The sequence below is a fragment of the Eptesicus fuscus genome, chromosome 9 (assembly GCF_027574615.1).
Source record: "Eptesicus fuscus isolate TK198812 chromosome 9, DD_ASM_mEF_20220401, whole genome shotgun sequence".
NCBI classification, from domain to species: Eukaryota; Metazoa; Chordata; class Mammalia; order Chiroptera; family Vespertilionidae; genus Eptesicus; species Eptesicus fuscus.
The window spans coordinates 21,023,725-21,047,786 of NC_072481.1; the positions used below are offsets into that span (position 1 = coordinate 21,023,725).

The following is a 24,062-nucleotide window of genomic DNA, read 5'->3' on the forward strand; positions in this document are numbered from 1 at the left end:
TACGCTTCTCCAAAGTCACAGGCTGGCAGTTCCAGCAGATGAGAAGGAAGGGAAAGGAGCAGAAAAGGGGAAGTGGGAAAATGTCAGGGCACTTGTGCAGCTACAGGTCAGAGAGACTTAGAGGAGAGGGTGGCCTAGTCCCATGGAGGAGCTCTGTCATTGCTGAAGATACGGCCCATGGCTTATTTGGGTGTTTGGGGTGAGAAACTTAAGGGCTCATGGCCTTCAGCCCTTCTCGCGAGTCCTTATGTTTCACTCACCTGAGTAGCGAATCTTAAAGCCCTTCCGGTTGTAGGCGTGGTCAGACGACCAGCGCAGGTACACAGAGTTACTTGTGCTGGTGACAACCAGGGGAGCCGAGTAATTCCCACTGAGAGCTTTCAGCAGAGGACTCTGTCCTGAGGGACCTGGGTGAGAGCACAGGACACGGATTACAGACTGACAGCCATCCAAGATACTAGAGTTGATCCCTTTCATGTAACCACTTGCTACTTGTCCCTCCTCAGGTGAAGGCATGAAGGCTCGGAGCGGCTGGGTAACTTGGTCAGAGTCAGCAACTCATTTGTTCTTCCACTCCTCTCTCTGCATCCAGGTCTTGCTCTAGGTGCCCCTTCTCCTGAGCCCTTCCTCCAGGGAGCCACTGCCAATCCACAGCCTTTGGCAGTTCAGATAAAACTATTTGCCATCCTGGAACTTGCCCAAGGTCAAGCCACTGGTTCATGGAAGAGCGGGTTTTCACCTGGGAACTCCTTCCACCCACTTCTCTTGTGCGTACTAAAAATAGCTCGGTGCCTCCCATATAGAAAAAATATTTATGGATGAATGTGTAACAGTACACCTAGAGGAAACATCAGGTCTCAATGTCACAAATAACACAGTTCCCCACCTTCTTTTCCCAGACTCTCCCAGAAAGGCCTCCCTCTTCCTTTTTCCTCCCTAAATGCCTGGGAGTACATCCTGAGGGGGCTGGCTCCAGGAGGCAGAATATAAAGCTGGAGATTCCCACGCCCTGAATTTATCACCCTGGAAAGAGCCCTGAGTGGTGGTTCTAACATGCTGCTGAGTCAGCTCTAGGGAGCTTGGTGAAAGTCATGGGCCACATTAAACGAAACAGAGCCATCAGAACTGTGGGGACAGCCCATGAAGGAAGAGGTCAAACGGCTCAGAGAATGGCATGCCCGGAGAGGTCTACTATGTAGGACCAGAACGCCCACCAGCTGCCCATGTTCTCAGGAGGACTGTGCCAAGTCCTAAAGCCATAAGGAACGCACTGGTGAGGGCGAGTACCAGCATCATCGACAACCCGAGTAAGGACTGTCCTCTGTAGGCCACAACTGATGGGAGGAGATGCTGTCGCAGAACCTGACTTCCCGGTATTGATGGGGATTGACAAGATTCTAGAATATAGAGGCCAGGTGGAAGCATTTAATAGTCAGAAGAAGCAAGGTTGGCATCATTGCCAAAAGGACAGCAAGGGTTGGAATGGCAGTTGGAGGGCCTGACCTGCAGGATTTATGGAGATGGCTCTTCGAACAAGGCAGATGGATGGGTGGCCAACAAAGTGAATATATGAACAAAACAGATCATGAATATATGATCAAAAGGGTGAGGAAAGCTAATCCCAGTGGAAAGTTACAATCTCCCAATGTGGAGACTTGTGCCAGGTTTTATTTCTTGCTACAGAACACTGGCTGAAGAAGAGGCTGGGTGCTCGTAAAAAAGGATCCTATAAAACAACATCAGTTGTATATAGTAGTGATTTTCTCAGTTCTTTCTCCCAAAAGACTTACCGCTATTTACTCATATAACTGAATATTGGAGAAAAGAGAATGTCAAGATAGTTCGAAGACTTTTGGATACACAATATCGGGGACTCAAAGCACCACCACGGCTCCTCTGTTAGAGCAGGGGAGTCTGAGGGTGGTGGTGGTAATAGATGGCCCATGTTTATTTCATAGTACAAACCTAACCAAGTAGAAGCCTCCATTGCAGTAGTTATGCCAGATGTAGTCTCCTCTTCATTAGAGCAGATTAACATCGCCTTGGTTATATGAAATGTAGTTATTGATCTAGCAATGCATTCTTTTTCACACCCATCAGGAAGAAGGATCATAGGCATTTTGCATTCATGTGCAACAGACAAGAGTATACACTCATGGTCTTGCCTCAGAGTTATGTTAATTCTCCTGCTCTCTGGCATAATACAGCATGAAGAGATGTGGACCATCTGGACATCCTGCAGAATAGAACATACTGGTGCTCTATATTGATGACATTGTATTAATTGGATCTGATGAGCCAGAAGGGACAATTAGTGCAGCTGTCTTTGCAAGACACATATGCTCTAGAGGGTAAGAGATAAATCCTACCAAGTTTCAGGTGAAATTTTTAGGGTCCAGGGGAATGGGGTATGTTGAGACATTTACTCCAAATTAAAAAGCAAGTTATTGCACCTTTTCCTTCCCACCACCAAGAAAGAAGCAAGATGTCCGGTAGACTCCTTTGGGTGTTTGCGGGTAGCATATTCTTCCCTGGGTGGTACTGCTATGACCCATTCATTGGTTGATATTCAAGATGCTAGCTTTGAGTGAGGGCTAGATTAAGAAAGAGTTCAGCAGCAGGTCCAGGCTGCAGTATAAGCAGCCCTGTTGCTTGGGCCACACAACCCATCGGCTTCCAAGATATTGCGGTTTCTGTGGTAGAGAAGACATTATGTGGGGCCTCTGGAAAGCTCTAATTGGGAGGATGCAGCACACACACCCAGGGTTCCAAAGCAAGCTGTGCCATCTGCAGTGGGGCATGACGAAGTATTTGACTTACCATCAAAGATCTCAAACTCATCATACTGCTTCTCACTGAGAAAGTACTCCACGGTGACGGAGATGTTATATTCGGGCTCCACTCTCACCAGCCAAGAGCAGGTCTGGAACTGGGGGTAGCTTCCAGGGTAGCTCTGGCTCAGGATCACACCTGTGGAGTCTGTCAGAAGCTCATTCGTTGGGCAGTGCACTTGGAGAAAGACAGAGAAATACCAGGTACATGAGACGGAGGAGGAACGAGACCAACACATGTGTTTTTCCCTGGTACAAAAGACAACCATTGGAGAGCTGGTACCTGAGCACATTCAAACAAGACCCCAGCACCCATCATTATACTGCTGATTCTTTTTAAAAAAATATATATTCTATTGATTTTTTACAGAGAGGAAAGGAGAGGGGTAGAGAGTTAGAAACATCGATGAGAGAGAAACATCGATCAGCTGCCTCCTGCACACTCCCCACTGGGGATGTGCCCGCAACCAAGGTACATGCCCTTGACCAGAATCGAACCTGGGACCCTTCAGTCCACAGGCCGACACTCTATCCACTGAGCCAAACCAGTTAGGACTATACTGCTGATTCTGAGGGGTGACCTCAGATTCTGTGTCCACATTACCATGTTGCTGAGATGCAGGCCTGGCCAGTTGGAGCAAATCAGAGATTCTGTAACAGGATGAAGGCTAAAGTTCACTTTCATTGGGGGCTGGTTGCTTTGGTGGTGGGTGAGTCAGCTCAACTGAAATAAAATGCTGCTGAAATCCTAATTCTGGGGCGGATGGCGCCTCTCTTCCTCACTAGTCATCCACACTGCAGTTTACCCTTACTCTTGCTTCCTGAGAGGTAGGGGAGAAGCTGGCTTGTTTCTCTATAGGCTACTACATATTTGTAGTAACAGTACTAAAAACAGTAGTAGTACTAGTCTTACCTTATAATAGACAAATATGCAAATTGACCGCACCTTCGCTACGCCCACCAACCAAGCCACGCCCATCAACCACGCCCACCAGGAAACCGTTGCAGGGAAGCTGGGGTGCGGCGGAGCCCAAGGCCTGGAAAGCCGCCCCAGGCTTTCCCGGCCTTGGGCGCCAGGGGGGTGCCTGCTCGGATCGCAGGGACGCTGGGGTGCGGCGGAGCCCAAGGCCCGGAAAGCCGCCCTAGGCTTTCCGGGCCTTGGGCGCCAGCAGGGTGCCTGCTCCTATCTCAGGAGCGAGCCGACCTGGGGGGTCGGTTCACTCCTGCGATCGGGTCGCAGGGACGCTGGGGTGCGGCGGAGCCCGAGGCTTTCCCGGCCTTGGGTGCCAGCAGGGTGCCTTTGCAGATCACAGGAGCCAGCCAACCTGCAGGTCGGCTGGCTCCTGAGATCGGGTAGCAGGGACGCTGGGTGCAGCCGAGCCCAGGCCACCGCCCAGGGCCAAGCCCGGACCCTGAAAGAAGGCAGAAGGCGGTGGCCACAGCCAAGGCCTGGGTCCCCGGTGCCCGCAGAAAACTGGTGCAGGCAGCCAGGTGAATGAAGGTCTATTGCACGAATCTTCGTGCAAACGGGCTACTAGTAATTATAATAATAGACAATACTGAGCAGTTACTATGTGCAAGTGAGAGCATTATTTTTGGTCTTCGTTGGGATAAATTAGTGAAGTGAATTCATCTTTGCCAAGGCCTCACGCTGGAGTGAAGACAACTATGGTCTCTCATTTGCCTCATTCAGCACAGAACCTTGAGCATATCTTCACTCCAGTAGGGCAAGGTTGGTGTGTGAACACAGCCCTGCCCAAGAACTTCCTCCTTCCACTGATCACTGTGACATTTCCAGTGAATGCCAGGTAGATAAAAAGAAGAGAGAAGTAAATGTGGCCATGTGGCCAATTCCTTGCCCTCAACCTAGGAGCAGGGTAGAGAAACTACCTAGAACAATCACTCACTCATTCACTCATCCAAACAAATACTATGTGGCCTCTTCCTTCCTGGGCAGGGACAGGGACTACAGAAAGGAGTAACACCAGGGCTGTGTTCTGGAGGAACTCCAGACCCATAAGGGCACGGCTCAGTGCAGTTACCTTCACATATTGGGGGTGGGCCTTCAAACTGCAGGTAAGTTCCAAGTTTGCAGGTCAGGATTTCACTCCCCACCAAGGTAAAGCCAGGGAGGCACCTGTAGCGTACGATGTCACCTGGCCAAAGAGAGAGTAACATGAGGAATCCCCAGAGAGGTCAGAGCTGATCAGCACCATTTAGTACCTCAAACCCACTTCCAGGCAGACTATCAGTGGTGAGTTTGTGTTCTGTTCAGGCTCAAATAACTAGCTCAACTCCAATCAAATGACCCAGACAACTGCTGCTCCCCTCTCACAGCTCAGCCTTGCTGAAACTAAGAATGTTTCAACATCCCAAGAACTTTTTTTATAGCATTTGCATGGATTTATTTCCCAAAAACATACTGACTTAAATAACAGTAAAAAACAGCTTTCCTAGCTACTCTGCCCAGTTGTGTCTAAAAGCAAGAGTGAGAATATCTGGTGCAAACTCAGCTGATGGAATACCAACCCTCCTGCACTGGGCCTACTGTTTCTCTCCAAGGACAGGAGGAGAGATGCTTCCCGCTGGCCAGCCCCCACCTCTACCTGGCCCCTCCTCGATGGTGTGGGAGGTGGTACCTATGTTGAATTCTTCATTCTCTGTGACCACTTCAGCATTGGGGAGGATGGTGGGAGGAGGGCATTTGGTGAGTGGATAAGCTGAAAAGACAAAGCAGACAAGTCCCTGTAAGAACATCGTTTTTGGGGCACGTAGCCATTCAATGCTTCTTTCTCACTCCTCAATCACACACACAGCAGATATTAATGAGTATATATCTGTACACAGTGCACATTTAACAGAGCACTGTTTTTGTTTATCTGCTGTTAAGATTAATAATCAAGGAGAGAGAATCTAGGAAGATAGTGAGTCACTAGCACTGAAGGGAAGGGGGGAGAAGCAATTACTGAGCACCAACCATATGTCAGGCACTTTCACACGCTGTCATCTTTAATTCTCACAACAGCGGTTCCCACTTTGAGGTGTTCTTGCTCTACTTCTGAGCAAGCTGAGATTCAGAGGGTTCAGTTCCTCCTCCAAGGTTACCCAGGAGGTAAGTGGCATAGGTAGGATTTGAATCCAAGTCTGGCTGCTCCCAAACCCTATACTCTTTCCACTACTCAAGATCTAAATACTGTGTGTGGTTTATGTGAGTGCCCATCGAAATCAGCTTGTTTACCTTGACCTTTGTCTAAACACTTCTGGCTTCATGGATTTTCTAACTGGAAACCATCCCTCTGGGAAGAGACTAGATTGTGTGTGAGGCAAGTTCGGTGTGTGCTCATAACTCATTTTTCATTCATTACCTGGCACAGGGTTAGGTGCTATGTAAATGTTAGCTGTTGCCGCCACTGCTACTGTTATTATTATTTCCAAAGAATTATTATTTCTTATTATTTTTAAGAAATATACCTCAACCCGTATATTTCTTAAAAACAGCATTCTTTTAAAAAAAATTACCAGTGTAATACACTGCCATTAAAGAAAATATGAGATTTTCTGTGAAAACAGTAGGAGGAAAATTAAATTCATCCATTGCCCTCACAGAGATAACCACGTTAATCCTTTCCTGTAAGTTCTCAGATGTTTATTCTCTGTGGATATGAATCTTTTTCTCTTATAAAATTTGCATCATGGTTATGTACTTTGTGCTGATCTTTGTGTGCATGTATAATTCAAGGACTCCCCATGTAATTAAATTTCTTAAAAAACATGATTGAAATGATTGCACAGTATTTAATTATACAGCCTAGTAGAATTTATTTAACAGATACTCGATTGTTAACCATTTAGGTTTATAAAATTTTGCCATTTAAAATAAAGCTGTGATAAACATCCTTCTATATGTGCATCTTTTATGAATTTTTTACTTTTTTGAACTAAGAGTGATTAAATTTTATGACCTTTATAAAGTACAGGCATCTCCTATTAAATGTCAATAATGCATTCCTGGAAATCAGATGTTCCATGCAGGGGTGCTAACTAAGCGCCTATTTTCCATTACTTTAATGGGAAAAAATTATAATGCAGAACTCCAAATCCAAAAAAGTATTTAAAACTAAAGAAAATATATATGCATATATATGCAGCAAACCATTGTGCTAGAAGTTAAATTCTTTATTTTTCCTTTAAAAATATTTTTATTGATTTTTAGAGAGGGAGGGAGAGGGAAAGAGAGAAAGAAACATTGGCGTGAGAGCGAAACATCCATTAGCTGCCTCCTGCATGGGACTACAGCTGCAACACGGGCATGTGCCCTGACGGGTAATTGAACCAGCAACCTTTCAGTGCACAGGACGACACCCGACCAACTGAGCCACGCTGGCCGGGGCTAGAAGTTAAATTCTTAAAACATCACTTCATGGTCACCCAACGATTAATACAGGTAGGACACAACAGTGATTCTATGCATTGCAACACACCCACTTTGCAAATCCTCCATAAGCATTCAGTGCATCATGGGAACATTCTGGGCTTGAGACACTGTAAAACCCTAGGCAGGACAAAGGGTTAAATATGAACGACACCGTGGGAATGCACCCAGTGCAGGGCTGGGTGGCGGAGCACCACAGTGAACATGTGCGGCGATGACTCTCAGAGCCCCCAGTATCTGGGAAGCACATCCCAATGTCCACAAGGGATTGTGACATTTTACCAGTTGTAAGTGGGATGTAGCTTAAGACTTTCCCCCAGTACAATTTTTTAAAAACTATCATATTATGTTCTGAGAATTTAACTTTAATTTTTTTCTACAGTCGTGTCTGCTGAAAAGTGTCGTATTGAGAGCCACATAAGCTTTATGAAGTGTGGGTATTGAAACCAAGAGACACTCTTGGGGGTAACCAAGCAGGTTTAACCTGGATTTGACATAAACTAGGGAGGACCATGACTGTATTTGATGCATGCTTCCATTTTCTCTCTAGGAAACCTACTTCAACAGGTACAGTCAACAGAGCATCAGTGTGTACAACACGGGGAGCTATCATTCTTCTTCCTGCCTATTCATTTAATGATCCTCTGTGGAGGGCTCACCCTTGGTCAGACAGACCCTGCGTTAGCTGTTGAGGATGCACAAGTAAACAGACACAGGCCTTGTCCTCACGAAATGTAGGGCCCTTTGGGGAAATAGTCATCAATCTTAGTATCTGTCAGCTTAAGGACAGAAAGCATAGCATTTCTTTTCTTTTAGTTGGTATTTGAAAACTAGTTAGGTTAAATATTTTTTATATATCAATAGATTATTTGCATTTTTCCTTTAATTCTCTATTCATGTCCTTTGTCCTACTTTTTCTTAAAAGTTTGAAGAACCCTATATATTTTTAAGATTGACTTTTGCCTGTTAAATGTATTTTCCCAATTTATCATTTGCTTATTTATTTATGGTGCTCTTTTGATTTGTAGAAATATTAAATTTTTATTTAGCCAATTCTCAATGTTTTATAGTTTTATTAAAATTTGACACCTTTCATTCTCAGCCTCTTATGCACAATATTTCCTATGAAGTCCAGAGGCCCTGGATTCCCCTCTCTGCCCTAATGGTATGGAGGAGGAGGAAAAGTTACATTTATGGAGCCCCGTGCTAGGAGATTTCACTTAAGCTAACACATTTCTTAAAACTTTGTGGACACTGAGGCTAAGAAACTATGTCATTCATTCAAAGTCACATGACTGGGAACGGTGGAGCCAGGGCTCAGGCCCAGTCTTGACTTGAGAGCCTGGCCCTTCCCCCCAGGCCAGGCTTCCATACTGACCGGAGAAGGCTATGGCAAAGATCCCACCCGTGGCCGCATCACGGTGGAACTTGAGCAGGACCTGGTTGGTTGAGCTATGCACTGTTTTCTTGGCCAAGCTCCTGGTGAAAACGCCAAGCTGTGGAGCTGTCTGCTGTGGCCCATCCCTGCAGGAGGAAAGAAGGTCCTGGCATGTCACGAGTCACTATGACTGCCTACTCTCCCTGGTGCTATCAGTGGCCTTCAGAGAGACCTGGAATAGGCAGCTGTGACTTTTATTGCGCTCTACACTGTCTTTTCCCAATGTCCCGAACACCTCTCATCCAAGAAGCAGGAGCCATGGAGCAAGGCTGTGGGTCGTACCACAGGTTCTCGCAGTCCCAGGCAGCACTGGAACAGGGGTACAGAAGATGTGCAGGAGGCTCATGCTGCGATCTGTGCTGCCCCATTTCCTTGTCCCCCAGCAAAGAGACCCCTAGCAGGACTCCTTGTCACCTTTCTAGGCAAAGGATTTCTTCCCTGGAAACTTACCTAGCCCCTTCCATCTGTTCTTAGCCACTGCCTGGAAATTAAGCTGGCAATTAATCCAGGGCAGTTCTGATTACAGTTATCTCTCCCTGGGAATTTGGGACAGAGAATCCCACTGTCTCATATTGATTCTCAGAATGGCAGTGACCTTCAAACCAAAAGGAATTTTAGAATTACATCTTTGCTCCCAAATCAAGTGGTTTGGAAAAAACTGTCTAGGAAACTGCACTTAGCAACTAATAATTCATATTCCTATTTTTAAAATTAACTTGAGATATTCTAACTATATAAATCAAAGCTGAGCTGTTCAATTTGGTAGCTACTGGGCCACACATGGCTATTTATATTTCAATTAATTAAAATTAAATAAAGTTTAAACACCGGCTCCTCAGTTACTCTAGTCACATTCAATAGCCATGTGTAGCAGAAAGTTCTGTTGGACAGTGCTGGCTCAGCATGAGACTTCACAAAATTCCACCCACAGCTCTTTCATTAGTCTGGGTAGCTTATTTAGGTAAATCAGAATTTTTGTTTAGATTCTGGAAATTCTGAGAAAAGCCTCCACATCTACGCCCACTCCCATTCACACACCCGTTGGTACTGTCGTGTAGGACTCCTGGTGGGAACCACTGCCCTCCCATTACTCTCCCTTCAAGGAGTCATAAGGGCTAACTGAAGATGAGCCATCCTCCCACTGTGTTTGTTTGAAACCCAGGAGGCTGGCAGCCATGTAAAGCCATTCAGCTCTTGGTGTGCTGAACACAAAGATGGGTAACCCAGCTCAGAGCTCAGCTAATGCCCTCTTCTTATTGGCCGTCAACATGGCAGCTGGCCCTACCAGACGGTGATGAAGTCTCCCGAGGGCTCTGTCTGCAGCAGGCTGAGGTTGAGGTGGATGCCATGACCAATGGGCACGGTGATCAGCCAGACACAGTCCTGGGAGCTGGAGTATGGACTGGGGAAGCCAGGGGAGTACACAGTGCCATTGGAAGAGGTGATGTTTCCACCGCAGGGGACTGCAGAGAGGGAACACGAACACAGGTGAATGCTGGAGATCACCTCCCACCTCAGAACGCAGATGACTTCCTAATGAAGGCCCAGCTCCCAGCAGAAACTATCCTGTTCAAGGAGATCAGGCGGGATGGGGAGAGGCGATGGGGCTGAGGATGGCTGGGCCTGGCTTCCCCCACCAGTCCCAACACACCACCCCGCATCGCGCCCCGATCTTCAGTGTAGGTGCCTCTGAGTCTGCTCCCACCTCCCACCTCCTTCTTTCCTTTCTCATGGATGACACTTCTTTCCTTTCTCAGTGGACGGACACACTAAATAAAACTCTCTCTTCTCCTTCCCTAGAAGTGGAAGGCAGATGCAGTACTTTTGCTGAGAAGAGCAAAGAAAATTATGAAAGTGGAACTTTCTCTTTTTATTTACTCTAAGGTTCTCAGAATCGTCATTTTGATCTTGACTTGAGGATGCTTGTGGTGAGGCTAAGGTTGGGTTCAAATAGCTAAACCATTTATTGACTAGATGACCTCAGACAAGAAGTTTAGTCTTTTTCTTTACCTGCAAAATGGGACTAAAAATATACCCCCTCATAGGATTGTGTGGCGGTAAGGTCAACTGATACATGTCAAGTGTTCAGGAGTCCCCACATCACAGAGAAGGCATTTGCTACCCAGATATGGTTCTCTCTCCCTACCGTCCTGTTTCCCCAAAGTGACACCCAATTTTAGACTCACTCTGACCTAGGCTTTTGATAGGGGGATGAAGAGGCCCTGAAGTCTCCATAGAGTTCAGATTCAGTCACCAGGGAGGAATAAAAAAGTGATTCTGAGCAGAGAAAACACAGTCCAGTATCATGAGTGTACTAGCATTTAGCTGGCATAGGGCATCAAACAGACAGGTGGACAGGCCCTATCTCAATGCCTCCCAGCAGAGGACAAGGCTCTGTGAATACAAATGGATCCTGAAAGTGGTGCATGGACACACCACTCCTCTTACATGTACTGAACATCCACTAGGTGCCAGGCATGACCTGGGGAGATCAAAGGGAGCCAGGATGCCATGGCACATGGTTCTATTCCATGGCATACAGAGTCCACTGGGCTACAGCCACCTATACGGGTCTCCACAGCATAGGGGGAGTGTGCCATCAGTGTGGATGCCACAGAGGCATTTAGGGGAGCCCCTCATCTGGTCTTGTGAGTGTAGGGAAGGATTCCTGGTAGAATTCACATCTAGACTCACACCTGAAGGACTAAGGGCTCGGGAGGCAAAGCAGGAGAGGAGAACAACATTCTCTGAGAAAGGAACAGCATGCCCTGAGAACCACAGGTAAGAGAACACCGCACCTGGGAAAACTGGAAGTATTCCAGCTTAGCTGGAGGGCAATGTCAGTGTGAGCAGAGAACACCAGGTAAGCAGAGAGCAGGCCCTGAGGAACATGGTGTGCTACATGAAGGGGTTTGGAATTTACCCCTCAGGAGATGGGGATGCCCTGATGGCTTCTGAGAGGGGGTGGTGTCAGGAGTATATTGATGGTTTTGAAGACATGCTCTAGCTAATTTGTGAAAAGTAGACTGAGGAGTGCAAGACTGAAGGTTGGGAGACCAGAGAGGAGCCTCATCTAAGTGGTGGCCTAGATTAAGGTAGAAGCAGTGGACTGAGAGAAGTGGATGCACTGGAAAGATAAATAGGAGGTAGAATTAGGAAGACTTGGTGAATGTGGAAGATGAGTGAGAGGGAAGGTACCCACATTAAGGGCCGAGTAGCCCAGTGACTAGAGGTGCCCGTCACTAGATGAGAATTTCAGTCTAATGGCAGAAAGATGATGAGTTCAATTTGAACATGTTGGGTTTAGATGCCTTGGGATAGCTGAAGAAAACAATGACCAAGGAGCTGGCACAGACAGAAAGGCAACTGCAAAAACAAAAGAATATGGCATCAAGGAAGCCAAGGAAAGAGCTCTCTCAGGAGGGACAGGGGCTTCTGGCTCAAGATGTCCTACTGAACACTGCTCTTTCCTTTCTCCTGTGAAGCCACAAACAGATGCACGAGGTGTAAAAAGGAAGAAAAGGAAGAGAGTCCACAATGAAGCTTGTTACGTAAGTGATGGTTTTGCACAGAGATAGTTGGGAAAATCTAAAAGCAAACTTTGGGGAAGGGTGGTTAAGCGTTTTAGAAATTATGATCTTTCATTCAAACACCAGCACAACTCAGTTCTGCAAACAAGGTCTGTTTTTCTTTGGAGAATTAATACTGTGTGTGAGCCAGTGACTGTTCTGGGCACTTTCAGGAGTCCTGGAACCCTTCCAGCTCTTACAAAGCAGAGATGAGAAGCCCCATTGTACTAAGAAAGAAACTGAAGTTCAGAGAGGGGAAGTGGTTCAGGGACGGAGCCCAGGAAGAGCTGACCTGGAGCTGGGGCACTTTCTCCTACACTCTGCTGTCCGCCTGCCACACTTACCCTTTTAAGACAAATCCCAGCTTTTCTCCAGGAAAATGCTGAGCCCAAGAGTGAAAAACGAAGGAAAATGGAACTGAGGTGAGCAAACGGGGTAGAGGTAGCACAAACTCTAGGTCTTCTTCCATCCCGGTTCTGGTTAATGAAGACCCAGGAAAGTACCACCTCTAGCTCCCTCGCATTACCAACTCAGATCTCTCTAGGCACATGTAGGAGAAAGAGCGTAAGGATGGGGCAGGTGACGACAGGGACAAGATGTTTTCTTTTTCTAGGCTTTGTTCTCTTCTCTCTTTGGGAAGGTGCCATGATTGACTCTACCTCTCTATCCCTCAACTCACCACCTGCTCCTACACCCTCAAGCAGGAGTCTTTCCTTCTGACCGGGGACATCGACTCATCAGGTTGGACAGTCCCAAGGGCTGAGTATGTTTTCCCTTGGCTGTGGTTCATATCTCCTCCAGGTCCTCCCTAGGGTTGGTCCAGAGCTCTGTCTCCAGAATCCCTCCATAGGGATAGGCTGGGTCCCATCCATAGGAAAACAGGATGGACAGGGTTTTCCAGGACCTCCCAGTGTGACTGATCCCATGGACCAGACAAGTAGATATAGGACTGTTCTGGATCAGTCTCCCTCAGAAAAATCCCAAGGGATGAGAGAGGGCCATACCTTCACACCTGGGCAAGGGGTGGTCCCAGTTGCGGTTGGAGCCATGTTGACATGTAAGGACAGGTTGGCCCATCAGCTGATATCCTGGGAGGCACTCGAAGGTCACTGATTGCCCAACGTTGTAGCCAGCTCCCCTCACAATGCCATTGGCAAAGGGCTCTGGGTCTGGGCACTCTTGAAGTTCATAGGCTAGAAAAGATCAGGAGAGAAGGTTCCTTTATTTGCTCTGGCACCTTCTCCCCAGCCAGACCACAGGAGCCGCGGAGTCATCATGGTAAAGCACCAAGTCTTGGACTCAGGAAAAACTTAGGCATTAATTAGTCATTGGCTTTGGGAAAGTTATGTAACTTCTCTGTACCTCAGTTCTTATTCAGAAAATGGTTATTGTGGGGATTAAGTAGGACAATATATGCATAACTCTTTGCACAGTACTGGTACATAGTAAGGGCTTAATAAATGCCACCTACCATTGTTTCCATGAGAAAAGCAGGCTCAAGGAAGACAGTGCTAGACTGAACCCCAGGGGATGCTGTTGGGCCTCTCACCTAGTTGGGCCGATTCCTAGTAGAGGTGTTGGGCTTAAAGGCATCCACAGAACCTGCCTTGTTCCCTGCTCCTTTCCCGCAACCCCAGGAAAAGGCCTGCGAGGACCGGGTCTCTGACCATGTGAAGGCTCAGTGCGGACAGTGAGCATGTCACAGGGAGGAACGCTAACCCAGAGACTTGGCCCGTCACCCTGGAGCCTCAACACAGGGCCCTTGTGCAGTCCAGCCTCAGAAGGGGTATGTCTCAAAGATGGAGGTTTGGTGAGCATGGGAGGGGCTAAGCCTGAGGCCAGGGCTCTTGGGGAGTAGGTAGGTCCCTTCTATGGGAGTTGATGGAGTCTGAGGGTCTCAGAGGACAGCCTTAACAAGGATAGCTGAGCTTATCACATGGACTCAGTGGGCAGGGCTGTGCCCATCAGAGGGGCAAAGGCAGTGTGTATGTAGGCCCCAGAGCCTTTGTTCTTGTCACAATGATGGCATCATCTTGCATTACCCGAGAGGAGAAGCCTCGAGAAAAGACTGGGCCTGGCAGAGGGCATCAGGGTTGATTTGTGTTCTCCCAACTTCCTCTGTTAAAGTTCAAAATCCAACACCTCCAAATGTGACCTTATTTGGAGACAGGGCCTTTACCTTTTTTTACCTAAATAACAATGAGGTCATTAGGGTGAGTCCTAATCCAAAATAAATGGTGTCCTTAGGCCAGTGGTTGGCAAACCGCGGCCCACGAGCCACATGCGGCTCTTTGGCCCCTTGAATGTGGCTCCTCCACAAAATACCACGTGCGGGTGCGCACACGTATAGTGCAACTGAAACTTCGTGGCCCATGCGCAGAAGTCGGTTTTTGGCCTGGGCGAGTCTATTTTGAAGAAGTGGCGTTAGAACACTCAAGGGGCCAAAGAGTCGCATGTGGCTCACGAGCCGCGGTTTGCCGACCACTGCCTTAGGCAAAGGAGAATTTTGGAGACAGACAGACACACAGGGAGGAGGGGAACTATGAGAAGATGAAGACAGAGATGGGGGAGATGCTTCTACAAGCTAAGGAATGCCGAAGATGGCCAGCGACCATCCAGAAGTAAGGGAGAGACACGGAACAGATTGTCCCTCACAGCCTCGGAAGGAACCTTGACCTCAAAACCTCCAGCCTCCAGAACTGTCAAGAGACTCAACTTCTGTCGTTTAGGCCACTTGGTCTATGGTACTTGGTTAGAGCAGCCCTACCAAACTAATACTCAGGGATGCCTGAGAGGCATGCGTCTGTCCTGGAGAGGAATGCTGACCATGGATTTGAGCCTGAGTCTCTCCTGGGCCAGACTGTGGCCATTTGATGCATCATGACCCACCTGATAGCCCCACACTACCAAGCCCGGCAAGGCTGTGTGCACTTGGCAGGCACATGTAAGGCCAGGCCACGATGACAAGCCCCCCTGCAGCTGCACTGGGTGTGGGACTCACACAGGGGAAGCTGGAGCTGAAGTGGGTGAGGCCTGTTTCTGGGAAAGCGTGCCAGGAGGAGTCGGTGGGATCTGTCTCAGGCTTTTGACTAGGGAAGGAAATGTGTAGTGAATGTGGTTGGGCCACACACGGGAAAACCCTCAGGAGCAGTAAGTGGGCCCATCTCATTGTGAAGGCTCCCTGGGCTCTCCTGGGATTGTTACTGGAATTTTCTGTCATGTCACAGCTTTGCTGAGCGTAATTGGACCTGACACCAGGGAGGACCCAGAGGGAGTCAGTAAGCCTATCCAGGGGAGGGCTGGCTGCACATTCAGGGATGCTCAAGAGGAACTGATGGATCTCTTTTTCAGGTAAAGCTGTTGGCTATTGTGGGCCTGGAGAGAGGTTGACCCTCCGGGGGTGCTGTTGGGCCTGCCACCCCAGAAAAGGCTTACCCAATGGGTCAGACAGTCTCAGCTGGGCCAGAGAGACATGCCACCCAAAAGGAGCCTCCATGGATAGGCCTGTCCCCGTCCCCTCAGTCCTTCCTGTGTTCTCCATTCTCCCATGCGGGAGGCTGAGACACGGGGAGGGACACAGGAGCACACGGGCCCTCCCTGTCCTCACCTTGATACTCCAGCTTGAATCCTGGCCGGTTCTGGGAGTGGTCACTGTGAAAATACACGGTGGTCTCGTGGGACGTGGAGAGCAGGGAGCTTGGAAGGTCACTTCCACTGAATCTGCCCATCATGCGGCTGGTCTCGTGGGGGCCGTTCCGGATTTCTATGAAGTCATGGTTGGGCTCGGTGGAGAAGTTCAGGAACTGGATGTGAGCTCCTAAGAGCAAGACAGAGGCGGACAGTGCCCAAAGCAATACAGTCGCACTTCAAATGTGCCGCCTTGTGAACGCATTTCCTGCCAGAGCCCACGCATCCCTGCTACTGACTTCCTGCCCAATCAGGATTCCCAGAACAGGCTCTGGGAGTTGCCAACCCAGTCCCTTATCTTCAGGCAGGACTGAACTTAAACGAATATTATTCATTGAAAAGGAAGGGCATCAGTCATTTCAGAACTCTATTTTGAGTTCATTTTATTTCATTGAAAATGAAGTTCAAGATAACGATTTAATTTGTGATTCTTATATATTGGTATAAAGATAGCTTTGCTAAAATAAATATTTTACTTAGAAATAATATGCCTGCCTGACCAGTGTGGCTCAGTGGTTGAGCGTGGACTCATGGGACTATGAAGTCATGGGTTTGGTTCCTGGTCAGGACATGTGCCTGGGTTGCAGGCTCACTTCCCAGTAGGGGGTGTACAGGAGGCAACTGATCTATGATGTTTCTCTCTCTCCCTCTCCCTTCCTCTCTTTTTAAAAATCAATCAAAACATAATATCTTCCCCACCCAATTGAAAGACATGAACTTCAAGACTGGTGTTTTCTAGAACACTGAAGATAATTCAGAAATAGGAGAATACCTTGTCCCATCTGTTCTACTAAGAAGCCAAATAAAATTTATACTTTAGGATCTAATTGGATGAATCAATATCTCCTAGCAACCTGACAGGTTAAATAGCTAACTTACATATTAATATATTCTTTGGAGAATGGAGGTGGGACTATTGATTTTGTTAATGAAAATATTTCTCAAAATTAGATTACTATTGAAAATGATATTAAAGAAATATATTTATTAAGCATAAAAAATGTCCATAATGTTGTGAAAATCTGATTGCAAAATAGTAGGTTGTATATAATTTTCAATTTTCTAGTTAAAATCTGGAAGAACATTCATTGATTCTCCAACAATATTGATTGCATCAGGGCTGTGGAAGGCACTGCACAGGGATGAATGAGATCTACAAGGCCCTTGTCTTCATGGGGGTTCCCTTTTAATGGTGAGGATGAAGCTGTTAGTGGTTGCATGGTGGGATTACAGATAATTTTAATTAAAAAAAAACTGTTCATTATGTACTTTCGAATTTGCTTAGAATGAGCTCATATGCATGATTTTGCTTTTGCATCTGTTTATTTAAAGAACAGAATAAGACTTGACATGTGATTTTGACGATCCTTCATGTCTCCTGCCCTATCCCATTCCCCTACTTCCCTCCACAGAGGCGGTCACTATCATGAATTTGGAAGAAACCTTCCAGGTCATGTTTTTAGATTCTTAAATATATATGTAGGTTTGTTTTAAACATTACATAAATAATATTGTGCTTCATATACAGTTGAATAAAATTATTTTTATTTAACATTGTGTTTTTCTTTTTCTCTTAAAAATGTTTTCATTGATTTTAGGGAGAGATAGAGAAATAAAAACATCAATGAAAGAGAAACATCAACCATCAGCTGCCTCTTGCATGCCTCCTACTGAGGATCGAGCCCGCAACCCGGGCTTGTGCCCTGACTGGGAATCAAACTGGTGACCACTTGGTTCCTGGGTTGGTGTTCTACCACTGAGCCACACTGACCAGGCTCAGTGCTGTGTTTTCCAAAGCCTACTCTTTATATACAAAGATATACAGTTCATTGATTTTCAATGACATATTAATTCCATTTTATGAATTATCCAACAACACTATTCATACCTATACTAGTGAACATGTAGATTGTTTCCAAATTGCGGATAATTCTGTAACGAGCACTTTTGTACAGATCACCTATGCTTTCCATTCTACTGCCCATGCATCACTCCAACACTGTGGGCTGCATGTCCATCACAGGGTCTCTATGAGGTTTGCTGGATTTTTTAAATGAGCTCCCTGGAAAGAATGGGATGTGCCCACTGTCACCTAGTGGCAGCAGCTGGTAAATGTTGTGGCTCTTTACACACTGAAGCCATCGTTGGGACTATCTGGGAGGGAGAGATCCTGGTCTTCTGCGGTTGGACCCTGCAGAAGGCTTATTCCCCGGGGACTTAAGAGAACTCTGGTGGCTGAACATCAGGAGAGGACAGTGATATACCTCCCACTTAAACTTCTGCTTTCCTTTGGATGTTGCCCTCCCCACTATCCCTCTATCATTGGAGGTTCTTTTGCCCACGTCTGGAATGAAGAGCTACAGGATATCCTAACTCCTCCTTCTTCAATGTCTCAAAATCTGGGGATTTCCCAAGGCTGCCCAAGTCATCATCATTTTGTAGCCTCATCATCCGACTTGGTTTCCTTCAGAAGGTGGTTCTAAATATAAGACTCCATCCTTTGGAGGGTCACCAACCTCTCCCCTTCCCTCAGGACAGATGAAAAGAGGGCCAGTTTAGATTGCCTTCTCCCGAAAACCCCTTCTCCATGAGAAGACCCACTTGAGGCTGAATTAAGGACAAAATAGGTGGTCTTCATTCCTGAGGTCACAGACTGGGAGATCCCCTCGGGACATTTCCTTCCCAGGAGCAGAGCAGTGACTCAGGGCAGATGACCTACGTGGACAGCCCATGAGTTCCATGTCAACACAAGCCCTTTTCTCTTCAACAGATTTATTTGGGGTTAAATTATATTCTCAGTATACAATATGTGATGAATCGTCAGCAATTAAATTTCGTACCCAGATCACTCTCCTCCCTACTGCCATATTCCATCTCCACACACACAAAAAATAATAAAAAAAATCTCCCAATCTCCAAAGCTAGCCAGAATGTGCCTATGAAGAATGCAAACTCTATTTCATGTTGACCTTGGCTCAATTTAATTAGGACAAGAAATTGGATATTATAGTTAATAGCACAATTTGAGGTCCAGTGTCTGTAAAATAGATTGTTGTTTTCTTTTTAACCATCCCTGAGTAATTTCTCATTCCACAGTCCTGGGTTTTAGCTTGTTACTCAAATAATAATAGTAATAATGGCAATTCCTAGGATTCCCCCCGCCCTCGCTACATTTAAAGCTTCTAAAGCATTCATCTCTACCATTCTTAATGGAACTTCCGATTGTACAAGAGGTCAACAGATGAGGAAATGGAGAGGCAGAGAGCTAAGTTGCCTCAGCCAAGGTTATGCTGAGTGATCACAGCAAATAGGTGCTTTAAGCAGAGACCTAGGCGTGAAGACTTACCAAAGCCCACGGGCAGTGCTATTTTCCATGAACAGTCCATGTTGCTGGGGTAGTTACCCGGAAAGCCGGGGCTCAGGATCACCCCCTCCATCTCCTCCACTGCTCCCCCACACTGCGCTGTGACAATGAGACCAGAGGGTTAGGACAGCATCAAGGAGAGTACGGGGCCATGCCAACCTTTGGACACTCACTTAGAGCAGCAATTTTGAACCTTTCCCAAGTCATCAACCCCTTTGAGAATCTAAAAGAACCTACAGTTCATCTCCCTAAATAACTGCACACAGGGCAAAACAGAGCAAATAAATTCAGGAAGGGCTGCCCAGCACCCTTGGACCTCCCAGCAGTCTGTCCACAAATCCAAGTTATGGACCCTTGACCTTGAACATGTCTTTTGCCGGTCAATTCCCTTAGTGAGCTCCTACATCAAAAGTGGAAATGGAAATATTTCCATTTCTTACACTATCCCCTAAATCTCCCTCTCTTCATTGTCCAACCAACTCTTCCAAGGCTGAAGAAAAAGGATGAAGGAAGGGGACTGGCATGCACTGAATCCCCACTCTGTGCTCGGCACCTTGCCAGGCTCTTTATAAATTCATACTCCATGGGGTTGAGTGGTCAACAGATGCTCAGCCGAAGATGACCATTCCATGGGGAGCCAGCCACAGAGGCTGGGCACCTGAAACTCTAATCGAGGTGACTTCAGAGTCATCTGAGGCTGCAAGGCCACAACAGCCTGATCAGCTGACATAAATTCTGTCCTTTCGCATCTTGTTAGGAAAAGGTTGTATGAGCAGAAAGGGGTTAGGCAGCCTAGGGAAAGGAGCAGAGGATCCTAGGGAAAGGAGCAGAGGGCAGGGCTCTGAGGGCAGGCCAATGCTTTCTGGGAGAGGGTTCTGTTTAGGCCTGAAGAGAACAGGGCCCGGGTGCAGAGCAGGCGCTCTGGCACGGATCACTTTGGGTTGCAGTCCCCATGTTTCCACTTCCTATGGGACTTCGGGCAAGTTCTACACCCTCCACACCTCAGTTTCCCCAAACTGTGAAATACCTATGTCACAGGGTGGTTAAAACAGAAACCTGAACTTCACTTGGAACAGGAGCTGCCACGCATGGTAAACCCTCAACCAGTGGCAGCTACTGTTAATGTGAGTGGCTTCCTCAGTGGAGCTTTTGTATTACATAATAGAGGGAAGAGCCTTGGGCTGGCCAGTCACATTTTGGATGGCTCGGCGGACTACCAGGCCCTGTACCTGGTGAGATCCCAGGAGGGAAATGCCATTATGCCCAAGTGACTCTCTTTCAACACACCCTGCTTCCTATCCCAGGGTCAGCCTCGAGGGACCCTTTACAGTTGCCTTGGCATCAGAGAAACCTAGGTTTCCATTCCCGACCCCACCACTTTCTTTTTAACCCTAAAAGCCTTCACCTTCCTAAATTTACAAAAACGAGAATAATGATACTCCCTCCGAAGAAGCGTGTGGCTCTGTGCCTAGCACACAGCAGACACTCACTACTTATTGTTAGTTTCCCCCTCCCCAACCTGACTAGAAGACCCCATCTTTTCTTGTACCCATTGATCTCTTTATCTCTGCTCAGCACGGGGTAAGAAACCAAACCAAGTTAAGTCCTCATTCAACATGTAACCCTCAGCATTTCTGCTAGTGGATTTTATCGCTCTGTGCCATGAAAAGTCATAAGGGAAAGCCCATAGTGCCTAGACGTTCCATTTAGGGTTTGGTCAGTTAACTGGAAGGAGAATGGCCATCATCACCTTTTCAAACGGGCAAGGCTCCGGTAATTTTTCCAATTACAGGGGCGAAGGTTTCTAAACATCATGACAGCCTTGAGTGAGAGTGAAAGCTTGCAGAAACATCAGCCCACAACTACTGCCTTTGAACTAACCCAGAAAACCAAACTGTCTTTCGATATGTCCCTGAGCTCCAATCCCTGTGCAACACGGATGTGAGTGAACTGGAAGAGTCCGGGCTCTCTTACCAATACAGAGCGGAGGCGGGTAGTTCCAGCGCCGCACGGTTCCGGGCATGCAGGAGATGTGGGCGTGGCCCTGGAGGAATCAGGAACAGGGGTGGGCAGGCTGCCCCAGGGGCACACTTGTATGCACAACCCAGGACAGGGGGCTGGTTCGGGGACCTTGTGTTAGGGGACAAGATGCGTAGGTCCACTGTGGGATGGCAAGTGAGGCACAGGGAGACATTTGGGGGACGGATGCTTACTAGTATAACAGCTGTTACTGGAGAATTCTCATTATCAAGCTTCCTTGTGCGCTTCCTTTAATTACCAGATTCCCTCATGGCCTTCAAAGGAAAATTAAATTTTCCTAAAGCCTAATCAAACCGAAACTTTGCAGGAACGCATTCAAGGCTGGCTTGTGCCAAATCGCTCAAGTCAGCAAAGTTTGTCTTTTGCCTGAACAGCTCCAGGAGAGGATAAAGGTCCCCGGGGCAGCTGGGGGGCTGCACCCTGTTTTCTGGTGACTCTGGCTCTGCTGGTGCCAAGGCTGGCCAAGCACAGCTCAGGGGACACCTGCTTCCTGCCCTGGCTGCCAAGGGAGGTACCTGGAGTGCGTATCCCGGCTCACACTGGAAAGAGACCACATCGTTCACCAAGTAGCGCTCGCCAGTCTTCACCCCGTTACTGGGCACGGCAGGTTCTGGGCAGCTGCTCAAGCCCACCGCTGGAGAAGACAGACAGACGGAAAGGAGAATGGACCAGCCCAGCGGGTCAATGCACTCGCAGGCTGAGGGCGATGCTGGCAGCAGGGAGGAGAGGGGTGCCTCCAGTTGGGCTTTCCCTGCTCTCTGAGTCAAGGCTAGCGCTTCTCAACCCTTTCCCCTCACAGAGCACAGGGAAATCGGAATATTTACCTGGCTCAGTGGCTCCACAGCATACAGCTCCTTAGGACAGGTGGGCATTGTCCTATTGGGAACTCTGGCTGCCCGCCTGCCTCCTGGGCTTCCCAGAAGGCATTGGGAGCTGCCCAGCCCTGGTTCCAAGCCCCTAGACCCGTCTCCATGGGCTCCTCCCACATCACTCCCAACGTCTCTCCATTCTCCTCCCCCTAAGAAGACAACTCCTGTAGGCTAAGAAATTGGGAAGGAGGCCAAGGAAAGGCAAGAAGGAAACGAAGCAGTTATCAGAAGGCCAGCTCAGCGATGTCCGGGGCTCAGAGCCCCTCTCTGGGACAGGCTGCCGGGAGAAAGTTGGCTAGTGGATGAGACACTCCACTGCCTTCTTTCTCTTGCTGTTTTAAAGACAGGCCAGCTCTCTTTTGAGTAAAGAGGTGGGGTCCTCGAACTTCACCTCCCATGGCCGCTCTGGTCCTCACTCATCTCTGGACCCAACAGCCTCCCCGTCATCCCTCCTCTGAGCCATTCTATTCCCATCCATCCTGTGCTCACAGGCACCTGATGTTCTTAATTTCTTTCCTTGAATCCTAGACTTCCTTGTTTAGCAGCTTGAAGTGGGTCCCCATCGCCCAGTACATGGAATCTCACCTTCTCATCCTGACATCCTGATATGCTTCATGATCTTGGCCTGGTCCCTTTCCAAAATCTCTACAGGTTCTCAAATGCTCCTCCCTCCCTTGCCTTTCTTGACTTTTCAAATTCAGCCTGCGTTCATTTAGTCCTTATTATATACCCAGGACTGTGCACAGAGCTCTGCTAGGGCACCTGTCTCAATCTCCCCGCTCTGCCTCCTCCTCCCTGTCCACCCCAGACCATCATCGCCAGAGCAGCACTCCCTGAGCACTGCCCACGAGCAAGTGGAGTGAGCGTGTCACGCACATGGTCTCATCCACCTGAAGCAGGTCTTAACATCCCATTTCACAGAGACCTGCCCTTAGTAAGCCACAGAGCTGGGATGCAAATCAAACCCTGTCTGACTCCAGGTCTGCCCCGGTGGAGTCAAACTCTGAGGCCACCTGACCTCACATTGACCCCAGCCCTGCTCTCCCCTCCTGAGAATCATCAAAACTACACAACTTACTATCACTCTAGAAAGTTCCCTCATGCTCTTCCCAGGCAATTCCTGTCCTACATAAGTTTGTGTTTTTGTTTTTAAAAAAAATCCTCACTCAAGGATATATTTTCCATTGATCTGCAGACAGAGTAAAAGGGAGAGAGGAGAGGGAAAGGGAGAGAGAGATGGAGAAAGAGAGAGGGAGAGAAACATTGACATGAGGAAGACATATCAATTGGCTGCCTCCTGCACTAGTGCCGACCAGGGCCGGGGATTGAATGGCAACCAAGGTACATGCCGGGAATAGAACTTGCAACCCTTCAGTCTGCAGGCTGATGCTCTAACCACAGAGCAAAACTGGCCAGGGCCTACATAGGCTTGTAAGAAGTGAATGTAATGGTTGTAAATGAAGGCTGTTTGGATCTATGCCCACAAATCTCACCAGCTGGGACAAAAGACCTTAAGGATAGAATTAAAACCATAATTAAACTGAATTTAAAGTACTTCATCTTGGCTGTCATCTTATTTATCTCTCCCTGCTCCTCCCTGCACTCCAAGTAGAATACGACTCAGTATTTAGTGGGATGATCACAACTTAGTAACCCGAGGCCTACTTCTTGGAAAGGCAGTGATAGAAGGAGAAGGAGGGGCAGAGTGAAAAAGAGAGAAAACCAGAGCAAGAGTGCATAGGAGAAAAAACGGAATGGGGAGAAAGGTGAGGCCAGAGAGAGAAAGAAGGACAGAGACATTCTCATTTCTCTTGCATTGCACACCTTGATTA

At 47.6% G+C, this 24,062-nt stretch overlaps 1 protein-coding gene across 1 annotated transcript in view; it reads right to left on the minus strand.

The window, feature by feature from the left end:
- Positions 1-24,062, minus strand: part of CSMD2 (CUB and Sushi multiple domains 2) — a 545,662-nt gene that overhangs the window by 56,566 nt on the left and 465,034 nt on the right. The window contains exons 38-48 of the mRNA XM_008156972.3: positions 21,877-21,995; positions 21,296-21,365; positions 19,304-19,420; positions 15,878-16,087; positions 13,275-13,463; positions 9,987-10,164; positions 8,642-8,787; positions 5,471-5,551; positions 4,874-4,987; positions 2,821-3,009; positions 261-407 (exon numbers count right to left, since the gene is read on the minus strand). Of these exons, the coding sequence (XP_008155194.2) occupies positions 261-407; positions 2,821-3,009; positions 4,874-4,987; positions 5,471-5,551; positions 8,642-8,787; positions 9,987-10,164; positions 13,275-13,463; positions 15,878-16,087; positions 19,304-19,420; positions 21,296-21,365; positions 21,877-21,995 (1,560 nt within the window). The remainder of the gene's footprint in view (positions 1-260; positions 408-2,820; positions 3,010-4,873; positions 4,988-5,470; positions 5,552-8,641; positions 8,788-9,986; positions 10,165-13,274; positions 13,464-15,877; positions 16,088-19,303; positions 19,421-21,295; positions 21,366-21,876; positions 21,996-24,062) is intronic.